General features: G+C 39.7%; 1 protein-coding gene across 1 annotated transcript in view; it reads right to left on the reverse strand.

The window, feature by feature from the left end:
• Positions 1 to 24,014, reverse strand: part of ZNF292 (zinc finger protein 292) — a 54,496-nt gene extending 30,482 nt beyond the window's left edge. The window contains exon 1 of the mRNA XM_040057479.1: positions 23,853 to 24,014. Within this exon, the coding sequence (XP_039913413.1) occupies positions 23,853 to 24,014 (162 nt within the window). The remainder of the gene's footprint in view (positions 1 to 23,852) is intronic.
• Between the last annotated feature and the right edge of the window lie 850 nt (positions 24,015 to 24,864).

Raw genomic sequence — 24,864 nt, forward strand, 5'->3', positions numbered from 1 at the left:
GGACAGAAAAGGCAGTAACTTCTTCCCTTTGTCCAGCTGACCTAAGTAGTCACATTAAAAGAGAGAGTGAATAGCGTAACCTTCAGTTTACACGAATGCTACAGACCTGCAAAAGTAACCCTACCTCCTCAAATTGATGTTGCCTCTTGTTAAAATTCACTGGAGCAACAACTAATACTGCACCTTTCATGGTACAGTACTTGCAGAAAATTTAAAATAAAAAGCACAGTGATATAATCTGTCTTCCTTATGGAGTAAACTTTTTCTTCTTTTAAGTGCTTTGGAATGACTTGTACTTGGAATTTTTGTACTAGAGGAAACACCACACAACTGCTGTTTGTTAAAAGAGTACAGCTTAACCAATTTCACACTTGCTTAAAAGACAATTCTCCCTGTAAAGGGAAAACGTGAAAACAAGCTGATGATGAGACTGAATAAAAGAGGGACAAACACGGTAATTTGAAATTCAGCATAGCTTACTGTTCACATTGATTCATAGATACGCTGGGAAAATTCTTAGCATTAGTATGGAATGCTACTTAGCTCAGACAATTAGCTTTGTAATTGGAGATAAACAGTTAAAACCAACACTGTCACCCAAAATTACTTTTCTTTCTGATTAACTTGAAAAAACGTACTTCTCCTTTTAGACTAAATATATATTAAAAAACCCCAAACCAAACCACAGCAATAACCAACCTCCCAAGTGGTAACTAACATATAAGACCAAGGCAGTAACAGCATAAACTACCACTCAGTTTTACCCAGCTTTTATCCAGACTGTCCAAACTTGCTACAATTGGCTTGGAAGCCAAATAGCCAAATCTGGCCAAGTAACTTCTGTCAGTAAGATAAGCTGATATTTAAGAAGTTGATCTATGATGTCACAAATCCTGTTTAGTACTTGAAACACCGTGGTGTTAGTTGAGGTGGATTTCAATTTGAATGTGGCCCACGTACTTTTACTCATCTCCTCTTCAAAAGCAAACAAGATTAATGCGAGGACATTTGGCAAATGAAGGACATCTCCAACTTAGCTACCAAGCCAGGAAAACATATCCTGGAAGTGTCTCAAAGTGTTGAGGACAAGAAAGGAAAAAGGGGTAAGAAAAAAGAATGAGGCAGGAAGATGTAAATAAACAAGTGGTCATCTAAATGTGACTCTGAAGAGTATGCAGATTATTCTCACCTGCCATTGCAAAGATGAGAACCTAAGGCAGAAACCAAGAGTCTCGGTAGAGAGACATTGATTCATAACATGACAAGTGACCACTGAGATGTGTAACAAGAAGATCAGGAGATCTCAAGCTTCATGTTAGGTGGTCAGCATGCTAAAGAACCTCCAGATAGACAGTATCATCCTCCAATTTGCACATGGGGGGATACTGAAAACTGCTGACCCATTATGACAGAACCCAGCTGGAATTCTCCCAGAGAAACAGGAACTTTGCAGATACCAGGTAGTCATTAATACCAGAAAATTGGATCAGAGAAGAATGATAAAAGCACTTGCAGAAATGATGACAATCCAATGAAAACCACTACAATCCACATTCAGATTATTAAGAATAAACTGAAGCAAATAAAATCTCATTTGTAAGATATGAAATTCAGTAGCAGTTAGTCAGAATAGATATAATCAACAGATTGGAAAATTCTCAGAATACGCTATCTAAAAAAAGTATTTTGAGTGTTGGTGACCTGTTACTATCATCTTTTAAAAGCGGCAAACACACTGTAAAAAGCAAGAGAAGTTTGCACTATAACATACTGGCTCTAATTTCAGCATTGAATAGTGCTATTTTTATCTCATATATATAGAACAGCCACTTCCAAGACATTACATGAACTATATTAAGTATTTACACCCACCACACCCTTCAAAAATATTCGTTAGTATGACAGATTTCCTTGTCTGGATGTCTCTAGATTATACAGCACTGCCACTATACAAGGAAAATCAAATTCATTCTGCTTTGCTTAATGAATCAGCGTTGTGCTCTGCTTACAACCATAAAAAGAAAGAATTTTATCCCCAGCCCTGGGCCTCATTAAGTTATTTATCTCCCTAGTCAGACATGCTTGTTAATCAAGCCAAGTACTGTACTCCGAACACAGCAGCAAAAGTTTTGTTCCTCTGAGACTGAAATAGGCATTTTATTTTAGCAGTAGCTTACACAGTCAAGAATCCTCCATAATCTTGACCTGTACAATAAAAACAAATATGTACTATACCTGTGATTTAAACTGTGGAAAATGTGCAGCCACAAGTAACATTCAGACAATTTTCAATCTTTATCAGAACCCTTACAAGAATGTTGCTGTAGCAACCCACCCACCAAAGGATGCTTTATTGAACAATCTTCTTTGCTAAAGCTAGCCCTACAACAAAGGCAGTGCTAAAATATGTTTCATATTAAAAGGCAGCACTATTTACTGTTCACAGGAGTTACACGTGTATGGTCCACACCTACATGTTTCTCCAGCTCTGAAGAACATATTCTTACTCTGAGCACACCTGAATAAGGGTACGCTTACTTAAATTTATGTAAGGACATGTCTAGGACTGTAATTTTCATTCCTGCTACATCCAAAGGACTAAGAGGCTGGGAAAGTGACAGACAGTGGTCACACGGGTAAGCTGCACCTCTCAAACAACTCCAAAACCTTTATTTCAGTGACTTTCTTCAAGCACATCCACACAGGAGAAAAGTCCAAACAACAAGATTGACACAACTGTATTACACGGAGATGAGTCTTAGGGTGCTGCACACAGAGTGGCTAAAGGAACCCCCTCCATGAAATAAACTCCACAGTGACAAAGGTAGCAAAGCAATCACCCAGCTCCACGAACACAGGCAGGTGCAGGAGCTACAGCACTTCTCAGTGAGATCACTCTGCCATCGCTGTTCACATGGAGCATTCCCACAGAGGCAGAGCTCCCCTTGACACAACACCTCTCAATCCTCCAGTACCTGCCAACAACCAACTGATACAATAGAGCAGCTGCTTTCAGAGGAACCACCAATGACCTGATTTAAGAAAATAGGTCAAACTTTATTCAAAGGTGGTGAAGAATGACTCCAGTTCTACTACCACCAACAGAAATTTCAAAGGAAAGTGAGGGTTACAGTCAAGGAAGGGTTAACTGAAGAAAACCAGTGAAGCAAGTCTCCCATATGAACTATGCACATGATTTAAGAATATTTTTCTTGGCTTAAGATTCATCTCTGTAAAGGCAACAGATATGTTCTAATGACTAGAGACACTCACATCACTAGATGAAGAAATCCATCAATATTTTCATTTCATGAAGAAATGAAAATGAGTTGGAGATCCTGAGTTTGGTACCATCATACAGAGGAAGATGCAGAGAGATGCTGTACATTGTAATGAGCCTGATAACCACTTGAGTCAAGTCAAGTTCCACTGACTGCTCTGGACTGGTTTAGAATTGGATGCTTAGGATTAAAGGGACTGAAAAGAAGAAGATATATAGCATGATTTGATAAAGAGTAAGGGTCCCTCAGGACTTTATCTTGGGATCAGTGCTTTTCAATATCTTCATCCATGAACCGGACAGAGATCAAGTGCATCCTCAGCAAGTTTGCAGATCATACAAAGCTGAAAGGTCTAGTTGACACAACACTAGAAAGGGACACTAGCCAGAAGGACTTAGACAAGCTTGAGAACTGGGTCTACAAGAACACCATGAAGTTCAACTGATGGAGGGCACACAACTAACACCATGAATGGTTTCAAGCATCAGCACTTTTTTATTCCCCAGGACAACCTTTTAAGCTCATCTCACATGCACAACACCTGTGTGCCGTTTTATTCTTTTGTGATTGACACATCAACATTCTATGCTTCTTTTTCTTTCACTGCTGTTCACCTGTCTTATACAGCTGCAACTTATCAGGGGCAAGATAGTGCTGCAGACAATCTCTATTCTTTTACAATCCATTCTCTCACATTCAACAAGTGCAAGTGCTGCATCTGGGTCAAGGTAACCGCAGATGTGAGGATGAACAGGGAAAACTCATTGAGAGCCACCCTTAGGAAAAGGACTTGGTTGTTCTCATGGATAAAAAGCTGAACATAACCCAATAAGGTGTGCTCACAGCCCAGAGAGCCATCTGCATCCTGGGCTGCATCAAAAGAGGGGCAGCCAGCTGGTCAAGGGAGGGGATTTTCCCACTCTACTCTGTCTTCTTGAGACCCAACCTGGAGTGCTGCATCCAGCTCTGTGGTCCTCAGCACAAGACAGACATGGACCTGGTTGAGCAGGTCCAGAGGAGGCCACATAGATGACAGACAATCAGAGGAATCGAGCAGCACTCCTATGAATAAAGGCTGAGAGAGCTGAGGTCGATCATCATACAGAAGACTTTGGAGAGACCTCACTGTGGCCTTCCAGTATCTTAAGGGGACTCATAAAAAGGACAGGGAGAGAAATTTTATATGAGCAGACAGTAACAGGACAAGAGGCAATTATTTTAACTGAAAGCAGACAAGCTTAGATTACATCTTAGAAAGAAATTCTTTACTCAGAAGGTGGTGACACTGGATGTCTCATCCCAGGCACTGCTCAAGCCCAGGCTCAATGGGTCCTGTGCAACCTGATCTAGTGAATGGAATTCCTGTCCATGGCCTGGAACTACATGATCTTTAAGATCCCTTCCAACCCAAACCATTCTATGATTCGATGAATTTTGTACAAACAGGTTCCTCAGGTTGTCATGAACCTGACCTCCACTAAGAGTGATTTTTAATCTCCCAGTCCCTGACTTACAGCAAGACAATACATGAAAATGACTTGTGGTATCTTCTTCCTCCCTACAAGATTATAACCTAGAGAAATTAAAAAGCAGGGGATGAGATATAACCATGATTTATTTTAGTATTTGAATATCTGAAGTTTGCCGTTTAAGCCTGCAAGTTTACTAGACTAATAAGGAAAAAAATCTCACACAATTATTCTTGTCAAAGGTAGCTCAAAAATATCAACTGCCAATATCTTTAGTTTTACTTTTCCAAAAAGTACATCCTTTTTCAGACACTCTGCAAAGCAGACAATTCCCTTAATTTAGCTTGTAATGACAGAGATACACACATCACAATGAATTAAGCCAAGGGTCAGTCCATAACCTGAAATACAAGGACTTACTTTTTTTGAAGGACTAAATCACCTTACCATGGCAATACTACTAACTGACAATAAGACATGGGAGTGATATATGATTTAAATTGATATTCTTCGTGAACAGTTGTCTTCTACATTAGATCGTGTTACAAAATCAGATCTAGTGCCAGACATTGTCTTTTAAATGCATACAACAAAAGTGAAAGGAAGTATTTTATAGTACCACATACTGTTTCTACCACATACGTACTGCTCAAGTACATACCAATCATCTCAAAGATGCTTTCTTTTTCCACGCAAACTGAGGAAAAGCAAGGCTGTATGTACTTCCCTCAGGTCATGAAATATATTGCTTGTGGTCAGCCAAAGAACAGCACAAAAAGAGAATGGTAATTCTAATACTGACCTTTAAAAGCTGCACACTACTATCTGCTTGCAATTATGTCAACTCCTGCTTCCTCAAATTTCTTGTGGAATACGACAGATGAGGAAGAACTACCTTTCAAATATAGACAGCTGTATTTTAAGAATGTAATGCACAGTAATAGTCTCACTCCTGCTTGTCAATGTGCAAGTTACTAAAACATGCAATGCTGAGCCATGAGAAGTAGGCAAAGCAAGACTCTGAAGCAGTAAGGCTATGAAAATACTGAGAATGTCTATTGAAAGTCTTCCTATGCTGACTGCTGCTGATTGTGAAGAACATTGACAGCGCAGCCAAGCTGACCAGTGAAGAAAACAGAACAGATGATGTCTCCTCGATTTGTACTACCAGCACAATCCTCTCCTTGTATTACAAAACTGAAGTGCAGCCTCCCTGAAAGTACGCTGTAAGACTCATTTAAACCTAAACTGAAATTAAAACAGAAATGTATCCCAATATTCTGTACCCTACACAATTACTCATTCCTGAACTGCCATTTTCCTGCTTTTGACACTTTAAAAGTAATTTTACTGAAGCTCAGAAAAGTGAGATTTATTACATCTCTAGTAAAAAATGTTTTCTCCTTCATGATTCTCTACTTCATTTTTGTCACCTTTTCCACTGATCTCCACACTGTGCAAATAATCACTAATTGAAGAAATGGATTTAAAAGTCTCACTAGTAGGCCCAGAATTCTCTCTGCTGTATTCCTTCTCCAACAAAGGAGCTGTCTACTATTCAATTACCAAAATAACCCAATTAATAAGATTCAAGACACCCCCCTAAATACTAACTCCAAAGGTCTAAAAACTTAAGTCATTTTTCACTTCCAAAACTGCAACCTATCTGCTTCTCCCTATAAAAGTATTTCCCATGCATGTGCTTTACACTGTTGACCTTTCAGGTATGGTAGCCCTGAGCTACAAGTAACGGCTTATGTTTAACTATTACTCAAAAGAAAACAGAATGAGATTTGAAACTGCTGGTTAAACTTTCCCAGGGGAGCTAAGAGCACCATGAAATATTCAATAAAGTTCTTGCAGTATCCATGGTTCCACAAGGACTTTTCATCAGTACCGGAACGCGTACACAGACAACAACTCTCTGCTCGAACTTGAGAAGTCTCCACCAGTCCCATCTTGCCAGGAGATAAGCTCACTGACAACTCTTGCATCCAGTAACAACATCATATAGGAAATACTGAGGAATCTCAGACATGCAGCACTCCATCACAGAAGCATGCAATAGCTCCCAGATGGTGTCACATTAAGGGTGTGCACACATCCTGATGCTAGGGTAACCAAGTATGTTGAGGTCTCACTACACTTTGAGCAGCTAGACCATCAGATACAGAAATTTCTAAAAGCAGTTCATGAATATATAGGTTTATGCAGTTACTTTGAGATATCCAAGTTGAACACATTTCTTTAAAAAAAAGAGTATACTGGTGCTTTTTAATACCAATAAATTCACTGCTGAACATGAAATATAGATGAAGAAAAAGATTTTCAAAATCTGTGAATTATATTCTGTCTAACTGCAATGTAAACATAAAGCTGTTATAAATAAATTTATTGTACATACATAAATTCCTCAGACCAAGAACAGAACAATATAGTGAGAGATAAAACACCCTTAAACAAGGAGTCAAAAAAAATGCTGAATGGCCACTAAAACACTGCTTTCTAGGAATAAAGACAACAGAATGAAACGCTCTCTAGTCTTTTTAGGATAGCCAGGAAAAAAATTCTCAAATTGCATGCAGAGGTGACAAGTCCTTTTGAATGGCAACAGAGCATGGGTACTGGAAAAAAATTGCAAGACAGCTTACTTCCTGACAAAGGCCCAGAATCCTAAGAGATGAAGCACAAGGAACATCCTGGCTTGATGTGAATTCTTGATCATGTAGCTAGGTGTAGTCATGATGTTGATATGATCTTCAGACTTAACAACAGCAAAATAAAAAGTTTCGGGTTGTTTGGGTTGTTTTCTGGGAAACAAACCTGATTTTTGGGCTGAGGCTAAACATCCATCTCATTCAAGACAACTGCATTTTTGAAAGCTGTATTTTTCAGAGTAAAACTGTGAGCCGGAAGCATAATCTCATTGGCAACTACATCCATTAAAGAACTAAGCATGTGATGAAGACAGCATAGTTCAAATTCCTAGAAAGCTGATAACAGCCTACTTTTAAGGTCAATTTATGATAGTTTACAAACTAAACCGGGCTTCTGGCCTTGAGTCTTTTGTGCAATTACAGCCCTCTGCTAGTATCATTACTGAATCACATGAAAAGTCACAGAACTGAACCAGTAAAATAGAAATAAACCTGTAAGTAAGTGAACAGATCTCCCCCTTCCATGAAGAGCACCAGTCCTGGTTTGCAACAGTAAAATCATCCCCATGCCAAGAATTCAATGTAAAAGAGCTCAGTTAGAAGATGACTAGGATGATAGCAGGCATGACCCATGAGCACAAATCCGTGCACTGGGCAATCGTCCTCACAGCTTCTAAAAAGGAGTTGCTTCAAGAAGCATTTCCAGACCATCAATACTTAAGTGAACATAGCAATATTTCCTGTGATGCCTCTCTCCTGCAAGGAAAATGAACAGACTGGTTCAGAATAGCTTTATTTAGTTAAAACTAAATTAGAAATCCAAATTTAGACATATCTGGAGTCAAGAAGATTTCATACTAATACATTAGTGCCAGATTATGTCTTTGTGAAGTCCCACAGCAAAGTTACATCCTAAACCGACACTAAAAAAATTCTTTACAGTGTTAAACTACAATTATTCTCAGCCTTGATGATCTAAAGCTTCTAGAGATGAAAACTTTTACTTTCGTGATTTCTCTCCTTGCCTTTCTCTCCTCCTTGTTGTTCAGTGTTTTACCAGAAGATGGAGAACAAGCCCTTCATCACACAAAAAGCCAACTGCTGCAACTTTTTTTTTTTTAAACTGCGAGGTTAAGGTTCCCATGAAAGGTCCCCACCTTACTTGAGGAAAGTGGAGGCAGCTAAGGATCCAACCAGCATTTACATTCACTTCGTACAAGGATAAACTACTCAACTAAGATGACAAATGAACAGAGTATTCAAGCAAAAACTTGAACACTTCTTGAACTAATTATGCATGTCAAAATAAACCTTACTTCTATGTCTAATTTAATCTAATTCTACCTCAGAAACAGTATTTGTTTCTAATGACTAATGGTAAAGTCTCATGGGCAATCTGATGCCCATGAGACTTTACCATTAGTCATTAAAAAGAAATACTTTAACAGAAGACTTTTAAAGCATTTAAGAGTAAACTAAATGGTTACACAGTATAAACATCATCTCTTGCCCATTTAAAAAAGTACAGGGGAAAAGGAGGGAAGAAAAAAAAATATGAATATCCATTGCTTTCGCTGTGGTATGACAATCTTCTGATCAAGACATTCTCCACACCACCATGATCACAATCACTCTTTATTTTCCTTTCACCTTTGTCTCCAATAGAAAAGCCGAAACATAAATTACCTGTTTCCATTTTGTTTTCCAGTTACGATGCCCTACAGGCAATTTTACAGATTTTTAAGTTAGAACAAAGCTTACATAAAAAAACACAGATATTTCAAACCTGTCCACAAGTATCAGACCAAACAGCTGAAATACTGCTGCTATCACAGATTTGTCATTATAAAATCAACAAAAACAGTTTTTATTTATTTAGAACTGTACACAGAGAGGTCATTTTACATTAAAACCACACTGCATTCTACTTCTAAATAATTCCCAAAACAGTTTAATGATACAAATTAAAACTGGCACTACTTAACTAATGCAGTATTTGTTTAACAAGGCTTAGCACTGTTACCTCGATTTTATAGCTACACAAGTGCTGCAAGAACACTAATTCTTACGTGTTTGCTATTATAATACAAAACAATCCAGCACCAAACAGCAAAACTCCAGCAAGTACACAGCATCAGACTGCATATGCAAAACTGTGCATGACAACCTAATGCAACTGCATTTTCTACAGGACAAGTACTATTTAAATTATGGTTATGATCAAAGAACAATCTTAATTTGTACTCAATTTTCATTTTTAAAACCTACCAAGATTTTAAGTTGTTGATATGCTATTTTAATTTGAATATGTTTTCTGAATTGTTTCACATTAAAGTTGTAAAGCAAAGTATAGCTCTAGAAAGCGAAGACTCCTTTGGCTGAAGAATCAGATGATGACGCTTTAATTCTAATGGAAATATTGATTTGTGCCCAGAAGAGAGGACCAAAGCCAGACTCTTAATTCCATCACTTACTACAAGATTGTATTTAAGCAATCGTTTTCACTCTCAGTTTCTGCAGGCATGGTGCAGAGCTATCCAATTTTTTTCCCATTACAACTCCTCCACTTACAGGCTGCAGTTCCAATCTTTGCTGTTTTTTTCCTATCCTTTCAAATAGTAAACTCCAGCTGCTTGCACAGCCATCCTAACATCAATGGCTTCTCTACCCTGCAGCTGAAAGCAAGGGAAAGTCACGTCAATATTAGCAAGTACTGAAATCAGCAAGTCAAGACAGACTCATTTAGAGATGAAGTTCAAAACCAGAATCTGAGTTTGCTAATTAGGTTCTGGTCCACAAAAAGTTCACAATGACTACACCATTCCAGTGCAATGCACAAGAAGTGGATAATACAGCAGAAAAGAGGGTTCTGAGAATCCAAGTCTCCAGTGAATCCATCTCAAGTGGTCGCACTTCAGACAGGCATTCAGCTGGTTCCATTAACTGGATACCCATTAGCAGCTGAAGCAGACTGTCTGCAACTGCTTCTGGAGCAGAGCTCCTGGTTTAGTTTCATCCAAAAGACATTAAAATTTCCACACTATAAAGCTCTTCCACAATGTAAAAAGAAGTGTGGTCACAGGGATGATCTGATCACTTTCAAAGCAAACCCTGTGTCTGATTCAGAGTATTAATTGGATCTCACTCTTGGTGCACATGTATCTTCTAAAACTGTTCTTTCAAGCACTGTCTCATTCATCTACTGACGAGAGAATTTCAGAACACTAAAAGCAAATTTTGTTAGACAGTATGAGCAGGTATGTTTTCATACTCTTGTTTGTATAACACTGTTTCTCCTTCCATGGGCCAAAAAGAGCCCATCCAAGTTCTGCTCGCCCATGTATTTGAAGTACCACCTACAAGGGTAGCACTGGTTTTTGTTACTGGTACCTTCAGAACCCAGATAACATAGGTATGCACTCTGTGATATAGATACCCATCACTTAATAAGATCTGACTTTTTTGGTGTTATCTAAACAAAGAAAACATGAGATCAAATACCTTCAAGTATTTTTGTTAGAAAGAATTCAAACACTTTTGAAATCCAGTAAACATAACCAACTACCCTGCAATGAATGATTCATTTTCTCAGTCTGTGCAACCACTACACATTCGTACATATATTCAGTAGCTTATAACTTATGTACCTATTATGTGGTTTATTATGCAAAATAAGTTGAGTACCAATCCACAAAAATTAGAAAATATGAAAGTTGAACAAAGATAGAAAGTTAGTAAGAGCTACCATTAGGTACTTTAAAACTCTTGACTAAAGAGATTCTCTTTAAATAACCACATCTACTTAGGTCTCTTTTATGGATTATTTTTTTTTTTTTTTTTAATAAAACTCATTGCAGCTCTAGTTACCTTAATATGCAATTACTAAACAGATCTCAATGATTCTGAAACTGCAAGAGTGCACTGAGTATTTGAATTCTCCTCTCTCTACACATATTTACACTACCTAAGGCATTAATGACTTTGATGACTTCCTACAATTACTTGCTGGAACTCTCAGGGTTGTACATCTCTAGTTGAGTTAAGATTAATTGTGGGAAGAATCCATGTCACAATCTTAGGGGTATGTTTCTTTATCAACTTTTTGAGGATTTTTTAAGCTACTGTTATAATTCAATTTTTAGGAACTTAGCACCCCAACTCTTTGGAACACAAGCATACAAAGTTAACTATGCCATTAATCCTATTTATACTTCACTAGGCAGATAATGGAACAACCACAATCACAACCAAAAAAAAAACCACCAAAAAAAACCCCAAAAAACCCACCACCTCAGGTTTCTTCTCTCATGCACATAACTGAGTAGCAGGGATATACCACTACCCTCAATTTACAGATACAAAACCAAAAGCCATAACTATGCTTTTGGAAAATATATTTATATTTTTAAGGCAAACTCTATGTTGGAGGAAGGTTCGAAAAAAACCACCTCAGTAGATACAGAAGCAGATATAGAAAAATAGCTTGTTGGGCTCTACTACAACTCTCATAGTAATTACGTCATCTACCATCGGCCAGAAAATTAAAAAAAAAAACAAAAAACAACACAGGAAGGGGAAACAACTGAAAGTTAATTACTAAGCACAGAACCTTCTCTTAGTTGACAGAGAGATGTTTCTCTCCCCAAATATAAGTTAAAAGGTACAAGCAATTTTCATGGTTTTCATCTGGGCAGGCTGAACACATACTGAATGAGCTCAGCTTGCTAATTATTAAACTGAAAGAGGCAAAACAAAAGCGATATTACCTTTGTGCTATTTGTCCCATTATTTTTTAGGCACTATTTTGCTCAGAATTCAAACCCTAACTAGTTTTAGAAAAAGACCTAGAAAAACCTAGAAAATGAATGGAGAGCCTCTGGCAACATCCATAAACTATTTTAGAACAAATAGGTTATTTAAAACACCAGTAAATAATTTCATTAAGCCTCATGCTTTGTCACATACAATGATAGAAATTACCATTCTTTAGGCTTGCCTTTAATCTTACAATGTTTTCCATTTAACAGGCCCTTTCTGATCTGGTCATTGGTATCTAATTTCTCTCTTGCATCCTAACATAAGTGAACTTACTATAGTTCTAGGCTACATTTCTCTCTATTCAGATATTCAATCATGTCTCAATTCAGTGTTGACATCCCAACATTCATATTTTAGTCTGTTTAGTTAAAAAGAGCATGCAGCAGTTGGCTATTAAACAAGCATTTCATGAATGTGGCGGGATTTCATTACAGTAAACTTTCATCCACTGCCAGGAAATCTAATTTACCTATTCTTTTAATTATCAGACTGGCATATGGGCAGATTAAAAATAGGAAGACAGCCAGAAATAACTGCATCTAAACTGGAAATATGTACACTTCCTGCAGCAAAGGTGACTTAAACCTGCTCTCTCATCAAGTGAAATGAGACATTACAATATTTCTATACTTCAGCTGCATTATATTTTTGTATTAGTCATCTTTATCAGATGAATGCAACTTCTCCCACTGCTACTTCATACCCTTTTAATTCTGATAACTTAATTGATAATCTTCATCCTCAGTACAAAGATTACTCAATTGCCATTTTAAACTTGCCTATTCAACACCGTCAAACTGGCATCCCAAAGGATGTCTTCCATCTGATTGATATTTCTGGTGAAAGAACAGGGCAACATCTACCACACTGTGTCTAATAACTACCAGTGTCCTATTACCAGTGTCAAAGTACTGCCATTGTGTCCACATGTGGGAAAAGAAAGGAGCCAAGGCCATACTTTCTCCTGAATACATTGGCAAACCTGAGCAGAATTCTTGAGTTCCAGCCATCACACTGACATGGTGACCAAGTCTGGCTGGGCATCCAAAAGCAGGGTTCCGTTTTTACACAAGATGGCTCTGCAATGAAAACATTATGCAAGTTCCCAGTCTGTAGAATGGGGATAATGAAGTTTTATTGTGTTCACTATCACAGATTCATAAACAGAAGTTAATTTTTACCCCTGCAATTTTCTTCATAAGAGCAACCCTCCAATGATTTAAAAAAAAATAAAAAAGAAGAAATTGAGATTGTGTCTTTTGTGACTCTGAACATTTAATTTCTTCTTGTACCCATCCTTGCATTCACTGTGTTATAAAATACTGTATTATCACAGGCTCCTGAAACAAGCATGTTTCTACGACTGGACCAGAATTGGTGGATAGGGGCAGAGCAACCTGGACTTAAATAGTGTTTGATGCTCTGCTGCATTGACATGCTTGTCTCCAAATTAGAGAGGCATGGGTCTGATGGATGGATCACACTGTGGATAAAGAACTGGATGGATGGCCACATGCAAAGAGTTGTGGTCAGTGACTCATTGCCCACAAGGAGACCAGTGGTGCCCCTCAGGGGTCCTGATTCAACATCTTTACTGGCAACATGGAGAGTGGGACCAAGTGCATCCTCAACAAATATGCTGACGACACCAAGCTGTGTGACGCAGTCAACACACGGGAAGGACAGGATGCCACTCAGAGGAATGCTGACAGGACATACATGTGGGCTGTGCAAACCTTATGGAGTTCAATAAAGGTTCTACACCTGGGTCAGGGCAATCCCAGACATACCAACAATCCCAGGCTGGGCAGAGAAGTGACTGGGAGCAGCCCTGCAGAGAAAGACTTGGAGGTGATAGTTGAAGAAAGACAACATGAGCCAGCAGTGTGAGCTCACAGCCCAGAAAGTCAGATGGAATCCTAGGCTGCATCAAAAGGAGCATGGCCAACAGGTCAAAGAAGGTGATTCTTCCCCTTTATTCTGCTCATGTAGGATCCCATCTGCAGTACTACACCCAATTCTGGGTTCCCAACATAAGAAGGACAAGGAATTGTTAGAGCATGTTCAGAGGAGGACCATGAAGTTGACAAGAGGACTGGAGCACCTTCCCTATGAACACAGGCTGAGAAAGTTGGGGCTGTTCAGCGTGGAAATCTCTTAGTAACCTTCCAGTATCTGAAGGGGCCTACAGGGAATCCAGAGAGACTCATCACCAGGAACCACAGTGATAGCACAAGGAGTGATGGGTACAATCTGAAAGAGGGGAAGTTTAGGTTAAACATTAGGCAGAAATTCTTTGCCATGAGGATAATGAGACACTGGAACAGGCTGCCCAGGAAGGCTGTGGACGCTCCAACCATGGCAGTGCTCAAAGCCAGGTTGAGCAATGCCTTGAGCAACCTGGTCTAGTAGCAGGTGTCCCTGCCCACGGCAAGGGGGATTAGGACTAGATGATCTTTAAGTTTCATTCCAACTCCTTCACATTCTATGAATCACAAGACTGAGGAACTCCTTATTCATGATTTGATACCTGATCACTGAACGTACTTTACCAATTCACCAAAACAGTATTTGGTCTGTTAGATACACAAATACCAAACAGGACCCATTCTTTCCATCATTCTGAAAAACAGAAGAAGACTGCTTCCAAATTCTAGTGGGGGGGGTTTGATACATAGGACACAGAGAATGCTACACCAGCTCAAATGAAAACTGCTCTATTCATCCCAAAAGACAGTAGAGAGTTACAAAGAGAGACTGGTCTTTATCCTAAAGAATTTTATTTCAGGGAGTTAAGGCTCTCAAAGCAACAAATGCACCTGCCCACCAGTCAGGAGAGAATGAACACCAGGAGTCAGTGTTTGAAGATAGATGGAGCTTTGGTAGTTGTCCATATTACATGAGTTCCTGTAAGAACAAAGAACTGTGTAACTAGTTCAGAATGAGTAACAGTCAAGGGAGAGCTCAATTGGTTAGCACAGGATTTTCCTGTTTCTCTGATGAATGTTTAATTATTTTACCTTCATAAAGAAGTCATAAAGCTAGAAATATTGTATACCAGAAGAATGTACAACAGATACAGAGGAGAAGATGGAAAAGACATTTGATCAAACTATTTTCACCAAAAACAGGCAAACATTTTTGTAAGTTTAGTTCAATTTCCTTCTGGATCAGGTCTACTTTCAGAGAATAATTTTATAAAGCTACACTTCCTTTTTGACGTTACATATAAGTTCTTTCTGAAAGTCTTTGTTCTGCCAAGTACTAGGTGTTGTTAGATTAACTCTTCACAAATGAAAGCAGTGTACTTCATCCTTAGAGATGAAGGATCTGAGAAATAATACCATGGAGTTGTCTTTAATGCACATTTGGAAAGATAAAACAGAAAAAACCATTTCATACAAAAAAAGACAAGACAGACTTGCATACTTTCTAAACCATGACACATTAAGCTGTTAACCAATGCAAAAGTGCAGACCTAATGAAATGAGCAAAGTTATCTCAAAAGATAGTTTCAAAGCCATACTGTTTACCTGTTATTTAAACTAAAATTTGCAATTTGTTGTACACCATCATTGTTAAGAGGCTGGTGGACTAAGAATCTCATGCTAGTTTCCCTCATGGAAACTTTACAAATAAACACATCGTATTATAATTGCACAAGGATATGCATGAAGGCCTTTAAAAAACACCAATTTAAAAAATTTACAATAAATATATTTACAATAAAGTATAAATCAATGCCTGGAGCACTATTTCTTGAAGATATGCTCCCTAAATATGCAAATTTAAAATAGCTTCTTTGCCTTGTATGTCAGTTTTGGTAGTGTACCACACAGAAGAAACAGTATGCTGAGGTCTCATAACTGTTGTAGTTTGATCCATAACTTAAAGAAGTCTTAAGCAGAAACAATGTATAACATTCCAATAAGCCTAGAGTACAAGAAAATGATGACATCTAAATGGCAGAGTAAACAGGAAAGGCAATATGAAATTCCCTAATTCTTACTCATGATGGAAGCAAAGTCTGCCAGAAGAGCATTTATTTGTTTTACTTCCTTCCCTCAAGAACTATGGTTTATGAAGCATTCATTCTCTATCAAAATAATAATTTTAAAAAATCTAAAATATATAGAAAATGGACTGAACATTTAAGTAGATATCTAATATCATTACTATGAAAGGGAGATATACAACATAGATTTTTGTGATAGAAGGAGATGCCCTAATGGATCTTAATATTAACATACATACACTCCTTGTACAGCCCTGCGCAATGCTTTCTATAGTCAATATTCCACATTTTTTAAACAGTGAATCTTCAATAATTGCAGTTTTAGAAAGCAACCTGGACTTTACTGATATACATAACCTGGACTTTACTGATATACATTGTTCAAAAGTTGGGAATAAAGTTTGTATTTCTGGGAAAAGGTAAAGGCAGGAGTGTATGTGCCAGTACAGAAAGTTATGCCAGCGTGGATGTGCAGCTGCTGCTTACAGCCAATCACTACAAGTAAACGAATCTGCAGGGAGGTCTTCAGAGGTTTCTTCAAAGGGATGAAGGACTACGTAAAGCAGAACATCTCTCAGTCTTTGAATGGGCAACAAGAATCAAAGACGTTATGCAGAACTGTATCCACACATCATAGCCTGTGAGTATTAACCTTTCACTAGGAGCATTTCTTAGAGAAATGACGGTTTGCTGATAGAAGGGGTTTTCTCAGTGACTTCAGTAAAAGCATCAAGTAACTTAACTCAGCAAATCATGTGAATCAGGGTAACTATGAAACTAAGTATCTATGTGCTGAACTTACATGGAAAGATGAGCTTTTGTCAACATGCTGAAGTTTTACTATTTTTTATCCCTCCATCTGTGTTTTGCCGTCTTAACTATCTTAATTTGTTACTCTTCAGGGAACTATCACTCTTCCCTTGAATATTTGTACTTGGAAGGAGAAATACTTGAACTTAAATCCTAAGTTTTACATAGACTATCACCTTCTTACCAAATTCTTATTAGATTGCTACTAAGTTGCCCTGCAACTAAGAACTTCAAAAATCCCATACTCTCCAAGGATATAGCAACAAAGCAAAAAGGAAAGGGAGAAATAGGAAAAATTTAATATCAGGAACTACAAAAACTGTTCTCAAAAGTAAAAAGTAGAAAAGAACTGAAAATAGCACTGAAAATAGAAGAGATGCTTCCAAGAGAAAGAGAATATGCTACTTTTCATTATCTACATGAGATACAATAAATCACAATAGTCTTAAGCTGCAATAAGTCATTAAGTTATACTGCAAGGGTGGGCAGAAGAAATTATTGAAGACAAAGAATACTGAACTGAAATGTATTATGCAGGAAGTTTTTTTGAATCTTTTTTAATGGACAGTTTTGAGAACAGATTAAACAAGCATTTGCAGCTATGGCTTACCAATAATCAATGCTGCTTTGGAATAATGGTCTACCTGGCTTACTTCAATATAGGAAAATTTGTTAATAAACCTTATAGTACAGATCTCAGAAGTTCTAACAAAGACCACCTCCAATCCAGTATGATGCTGGTTCTTGATGCCATTATTGAGGACAAGGATTAGAACATTTATGCTTATTGATTAGATTTACCCTAAACAGCAAGGATGCTTTCTTCTAAATATTTTTTATGCACATTTTAACTGGATAGGTACACAGACTGTTCTATTTGAAAGCAAGACAATTTCCTTAACTTCATGTAGTTTAGCTTTATCTATCTATCTGTATCAGGGGGTTTTGCGTCTCTCCACCTCCCCAGTCAGAGACAATGCGACTGCTTGACATGGCAGGTCTCACAGTGATGAAGTAGCACAAAAATGCCTGAGGCAGCTGAAAGTCTGCATGACTTGAAACAGTGGTGACAGGTGTTTCTCTTCGTGCACTTGGGAATCTGTGTGGTGTACTGTATTTTAGCAGATTCCTTGCGATTTTTGGCAGCTGTACATCTCTCTGAATAGCAGAACATCTGCAGGTCACAGGTATGAAAGTAAAATTAAAAGTATTAGAAGTTATGATGGGAATCTTGCACTCAAAGTAATGTATTTAGAAAAAGATAGGAAGTGTTACACCAGAAGCAACACAGAATGGCAGAGGCAAACGAGTAATGACAGAAACATTGTAACAGAAAATTTTAAGTGTTACCTCAGTGTAAAAATTGCTCTCTGGACTCAACAGAAAACACTACTTAGAGAAGTGGAAGCTATGAAATTTATGCATACCCAAAAGAAGAGACACAGACTTGATTAGACAGGGTGTAATTGAACTGAAAGCTCAGAAAATATCCACTTACTAACAATTACATTTCGCCAGTTTGTGCCTGTATTATGTAAACATCACCGTTTGCTATTGAGCCAAACAAAGTCTAAGGTGGACGTCTACCTATCTACTCAGTGAAGAGTTTGATGAAAGTTGTCTGGAGAAAGAAATCAGGTGTCATATTAAGAAAAAGAGGAAATGTCTTCATATTTATATTAAAAAGGCAACTGACCTTTTGCTGGTGATGTTTCTTACCATCAGTGAATGCTAATCTTATGGTCACATCACAACTGCAAGTGTTCAATGAAATAACAAAAAACATCCTTCAAAGGCTGTTGAGTTCTTTATACTCAGAATTACTGTTGGCAAGGGATCATACTCTAGCTCCAGCAGGAAAAAATAAAGCAGCCTACTGAAACACTTCCTTGTCATTAGATTAAGACAGACTCTGGGTTTGGATGAATCCAAAATATATAAGTAAAAGGTTTAAGAAAGGCTTTATTTCGAATGTTATGGATAGGACTGGATTATTCCTGTCAACTCAGATCTGAAGAGGAAGTTGAGAATACAGAGACTAAAAGTGAGGAAGACAACAGCTGGAGAAGGTGACAGCACCAAAAGGTTGTCAGGTCTGTGAGGTATAAAAACTGAATGCCAACTATAGTAAGATTAATAGGACAACTTATAAGAGAAAATGTAGGACTAACCTGCAACAGAAACAAATAATTAGTGAAAATTTGTACTGTACAGTGATTCCAAATATGTAATAATGATAGAAAAAAGGTTTTTATTTAGAGACCTAAAAAGCAGGTTTAGGAGGGACATCTTGGATTATATATCCCTGAATATTACCAATATCTGCTCTAGCATGACAGCACACACACCCCCCAAAAATAGAGTAGGACCTTAAGGCCCTAATACCTCACTAGAACCTCAACACACAGTAAAAAAACAGCTTAAAACAGTAGGAACAAACTATGCAGCCACAGCATGGTTAAAAACAATTTTTCTTTAAAAGGAGTTTTGAGGTGTCTTTCGAAATGCCCAAAAATTTTCATTACCCTCCCCCCCCCCCTTTTCTATCATCATTACACCTTTTCTGCTACTAGTGTTAAGATTCTAGGTTACTACCGAGTAAACTGCCAACACTAGAAGGATATTAATGTGTCTACTAACAACTAAGCACATTTATAACACATTTTAACACATGATCTTTCTCATAATAGGCAGACATGAAAAGACAACCAAGAAATGAACCAAAAGTGATTACAAAGTTATTGAGGAAAGGCTGCACAACTATCCAAATAGTATCTTATGCTTATAATATAGGCCATTTTATGCTGACAACTTGTATATTAGTACAACAAACCTAACCACCTTACAGTTTTGGAGAATTTGTACCACAAAGTACAGTAGAAGTGAAAAAAACAACCCTTAGAAGGAGATTCAGGAAACAGATGAACTGTTAAAATAACAAAGGAGGGAAGACTCAAAACACATCAGCTATAGAAAAAGTCAAAGGAGGTAGAAGCAACACAAAGATTCCACAACCTAGTGACAACAGAAAATTTGTTACCAGCCTGAAATCTGTATTACCAGCCTGCATTTTTTTAAAATCTATTTAAAAAAAAAAAAAAAAAAAAAAAAGTACACTGCATAATGACAATTGGAAGGGAACACAGCCCATAGTGAGGAGCTCTGGTACACCCACCAGCAGCACATTCACCTAGCTCTCTAGCACAAACACCCAAACATGTATTTTGGTTTTCTCCATCTGAATATAAACAACTGGTCACCTTTAAGAGCCAAGTCTGAAAATAATCTAATCAGGCACCACAGGGTAACAAGAAAAGCAATCTGCTTTGGACCACTCAGAATTCTTGCAAAATTTACATTTGCAATTTTTAGTTGCTACAGCTGAAGACACTTGTTTTGTCTGCCACAGTCTGCACTCATATAGTTTGTGAAAACATAATTGTTTGTCAAGGATTTGCACATTATCAAACTGCAACATAAGAGCACAAATCACAATTAAAAAATCATTTCACATATGTCCATATGGATGTGAATTCCACTTGATAACAATAAAAATAATGCTCTCTATTGCATGCTGACAGTAGAGAACAGAACCACAATCACACAGATCTGGTACAGGATTAAGGTCCAGTCTATAATCCCCTTAAAATTTAAGAATAATTGCACCATTTCACAGAGCAATTAGCAGCAACACACCAACATATTCATAGCTAATTATATATAATGATAAATATATATAACATATATATTATAATATATATACTGCATATAAAATACATCAAAGTAAACCTTATTTTTACAAGAGAAGAAAGCAGTTCTATAACATTCTCTCTCAAGGTACAAGGGTCTTGTTTTTCTGTGTTTTTAACAGTTGTTCTGCATTGTTGGGTTATAAACAATAAAATATTTCAAACCGAGGTATTTCAAAGCCAGATAAAGGATTTGGCTGTAGAACTCCTACTTCATTTAATAAGCACAGAATACTTAAATCCTTCATTTGCCTTTGAACCTTTCCATGCTTTACGGCACATTCTTTAGCTTCCATCCATTTGAAAATAAGCTTATTTCTTGAACACTGTTACCCACTTCATTCAAAAAAAAAAAAATAAAGTTAATTTATGACAACAAACTAGGTGGTTGCTGGGCTCCGGAGTGACTACATGGCAAAACAAAACAAGGACACCAGACCATTCAAGATCTAGGTTATTACATGCCTAGAAACTAAGCATAAAGAAAAAAAAAAAGCAGCAGGAAGCAGGTGAAATTACACTGAGAGAAATACTAAAATACTTCTTCATTACTGAGCTTCAAGACCTAATATATCATTTACATATATAATAAATAAGAACTCTTAGTTTCACATATTTGACCAAATCCTTCTTTAATGCATATGTTTTCAAAGACTATTATTCTAGAAAGCATGGCAGATACCTTTAAGCTGTTATTTGAATGAGATTTCTGAGATGGCTTTTCTACAACCTGTGTCATGCAGTGCAACCTAAGTAGCTAAACCTACTTTCTGAATCATGAATACTATTTTGTGTTAGCCCAAATAAAGGATTAAAAACTGCAGAAGAGGCTGGATAAGTATTCTGGCACCACAAGCACAGGTGAACAGATTTTTTTAAAAAATGCCTGCTGAATCAGTAAAAAAATATTTGCCTTACAATATCTTTTAATACGTTAAGCATCTGTTTAGACCTCTGTAGAAAATTTGAAAGGCAGGATCTTTCAACATGGAATGGCCTGTCTCAACCCTCAGTGTTACACCAGCCTTCAGCCTGCAAAAACTGGTATGGCCGTACTATAAATCTTGGTATGGAAAGAACAGTAACTAATTTCAAAACAGCATGATTTCTAAGTCAGTTTTTACACAACTGATTTGTTCAGTGAGACTTGTTTTCAAAAGGTTAATGCTTAAGAAACCTAGTAAACTTGGGCTTTACAACAGTGTTTTTTAACAGTCATTACAGTAATAAGAATATTCATACTTGTTAAACTTTAAATCAATCAATCAACTCTTGAAGCCACTCGCTAAGAACATGTAACCACAATTTCAGTGACAAATCTGCTTTAGACATCAGTAATCTACTCTGTACATGTCAAGGATGGTGTCTTCATTCCCACCTATCCAACATGCTTTCGGTTCAATGAACAGCTCATTCACGAGTTGAGCCAGAGCCAGGAAAGGCAGATTTCCACCTCTCAATGTATAAAGTTAAGAAAGTAGGCACAAAGATAAAACAAACCAAGAATGCACCAGTCTGAACCAACATAAACCAATCTCTCTGTGCTTAAACCAATGTTTCTGTGCATCAACGTGGACATCCTAACCAGGCACAATACAATAAATTTTGACCAGAGAAAAACGAACCTGACACATGAATCCTGTATATATAGAGCAAAATAGAACTATGCTTAAAATATTTAGTAGCAAATCTTCCTGGTTAGAAGTAGAGCCCAGTTTAATCCAGAAGCGACAGATACAAAAGTAGCATGCTACAGTGGCCCCCAAGAATCAGCTCTTTAAGAAACCAGATACAAAACCATAAATAAAACACATTTCGAAGTAACCATGTGAATTCACCCTTATCCATTCCACCTTTAACAATTTGCCTGACCGTCCATGAATGGGTGACAGTAATGTGTAAACAAACACTTAACACTTGCATCGGCCAGACTATTAAACAAAGTAAAGCTACAGTAGTAGTGGTTTCTGCGGTCTAAAATATTTGAGAACTTGTTTTATGCATTGGGATGCACCTAATGCTGTCAAAGAAAGGATACATAGGAGAAATCAAGGCCATATATAGACACAGACATGAATAAAATGGTCTGGTTTTTTAGCAGTCTGTGGGAGCTAGTACCACAAAGTTTGTTGAGGAACGAATACTCAGCAGGGTCACCAGCTCAGAAGAAACACCTGCAAACAAACCCTGCCTTAGGACCAGCCCAAGCTCCGGGAAGCGGGCCTTTTCCCGACGGCAGAATAATTACACACAATGGTGCTTCAAACAGTGCCGGCTCGGGAGCCCTCTCCGGAGGTGGGATTGCACTCCCTTGACAGAGCGAGAAAACGGGGAGCAGCACTACAGACCTGCCACCACCACCACCGGCGACTTTGCGTAGTCCACCACCACCTTCACCTTCCTAGGATGGCAGAAACTCCACTATCCCTCCAGAGTAGGGTAGGAAAGGGAGCGGGGGGAGGAAAGGGACACAGAGAAGGAGCCCCGCGCCTAGGGATCCGGGACGGACTTCCAGCTCTTGCCCGGCCCCTCGGAGGAGCGGCGGAGCCCCCACCTCCCGGACCGCTGCCTCCCTCCCTTCGCCCCCAGGGGAGGAGGGGTGTCGGAGGGACGGGGGGGCCCCCGGTCCGCCACCGCCAGGAACAAAGGGCCCTTCGATAAGCCGAGCCGCAGAGCACAACAAAGGGGCCTGGAGACCGCGAGAACCGGGGCGGGGGGAGGCGAAGCGGGGGATGGGGATTACGGGCCGGGCCGGAGCGGCGGCGGGGGCCACTCCGCCTCAGCCCACGGCGAGCGGCGGCGTCGATGGCCCAGCCCGGTCCCGAGCACGGCGTCCCCGCTCCCCCCTCCCGGGCCGGCCGCTGCACCGGGCCGCCGGCTGCGGGTTCCCCGCGGCGGGGGCGGCGCTGGTCCCGCCCGGCCCCCGGGCTCCGGCCCGGCCAAGCTCTCAGACACACAAACACACACACACACACACCCCGCGGGGGAGGGGAGGGAGCGGGCGGAGGCAGGGCACGGAGGAAGGGAAGGGAAAAGGGAAGAGGCGGCCTGACCTGGCAGAGCAGCTTGCAGTACTCGGTGGCCGCCTGCACGGCCGGCTCGCGGCTCTCCCGCAGCCCCGTCTCCAGCTCCAGCAGCCTCTCCCGCAGGCGCCGCAGCTCCAGGAGGTCTCCGCCCGGGCCGCCGCTCTCCCGCTCGGCCTCCTCGTCCGCCATCTTCGCACCCCGCTCCGTCGCGTACGCAGCCCCCCCGCCCCCCTTTCCTCCCTCCCTGCCTCCCCCCGCTCCGCTCGCGGGTCACGTGATTACACAATGCCACGTTCCAGGGACGGGGGGTCACGTGCGGAGGAGATGGAGACGCGCGGGAGCGCGCGGCGCGCGCGCGCGCGCACCGCCCGCCGTCCCCCCGCGGCGCAAAGGACTGGGGCCGGGCAGGGGGCGGGGCCTCCGCGCCTCACGTGACGAGACGCCACGCGCGCCGGGACGCGCCCCCGCGCGGCCACGTGACGGGGCCCTCCCCCGCCCGCACGGCGACGCGTTTTGGCGGCAAAACGATCGGAAATGGCGGCGGCCTCCGGGGCGGCGAGGAGCGGCTGAGCCGGTCAGGTTTTGCCGTTGTCTCTCGAGTTCAGAATCGCGGAATCAATCAGGTTGGAAAAGACCTCTCAGATCATCAAATCCAACCTCCAACTGGACACCATGACGTCAACTAGGCCGTGGCACTAAGGGTGGCATCCAATCCTTCCTCCCGCCAGAGAGCACCGTGTGGCACAAACCACTGCTGGACAGCCCATGACACCACTGAGGTTTTGTGGCTTGTTGCTAACCTCACTATTCTTCCTCTGCAGGAAGTGTGGTTGCCTCAAGGATGCCACTTGAGTTGGCTTCACACCTGGATCGTCCTGCTTTTATAATTGGAAATGGGAAGTGCAGCTTGGCTCTTCAAATGAAGCAGTTGAGATCTGGAGATTCTGGAGGGCTTTGTTGCCCTTGCATGCTGGGCCAGACACCCTTTCACTCACAACAGTGCAAAGCTCCAGTGATGGACATTGTCGTTCCCTGCATC

The sequence above is a fragment of the Hirundo rustica genome, chromosome 3 (genome assembly GCF_015227805.2).
Source record: "Hirundo rustica isolate bHirRus1 chromosome 3, bHirRus1.pri.v3, whole genome shotgun sequence".
Taxonomy (NCBI): Eukaryota; Metazoa; Chordata; class Aves; order Passeriformes; family Hirundinidae; genus Hirundo; species Hirundo rustica.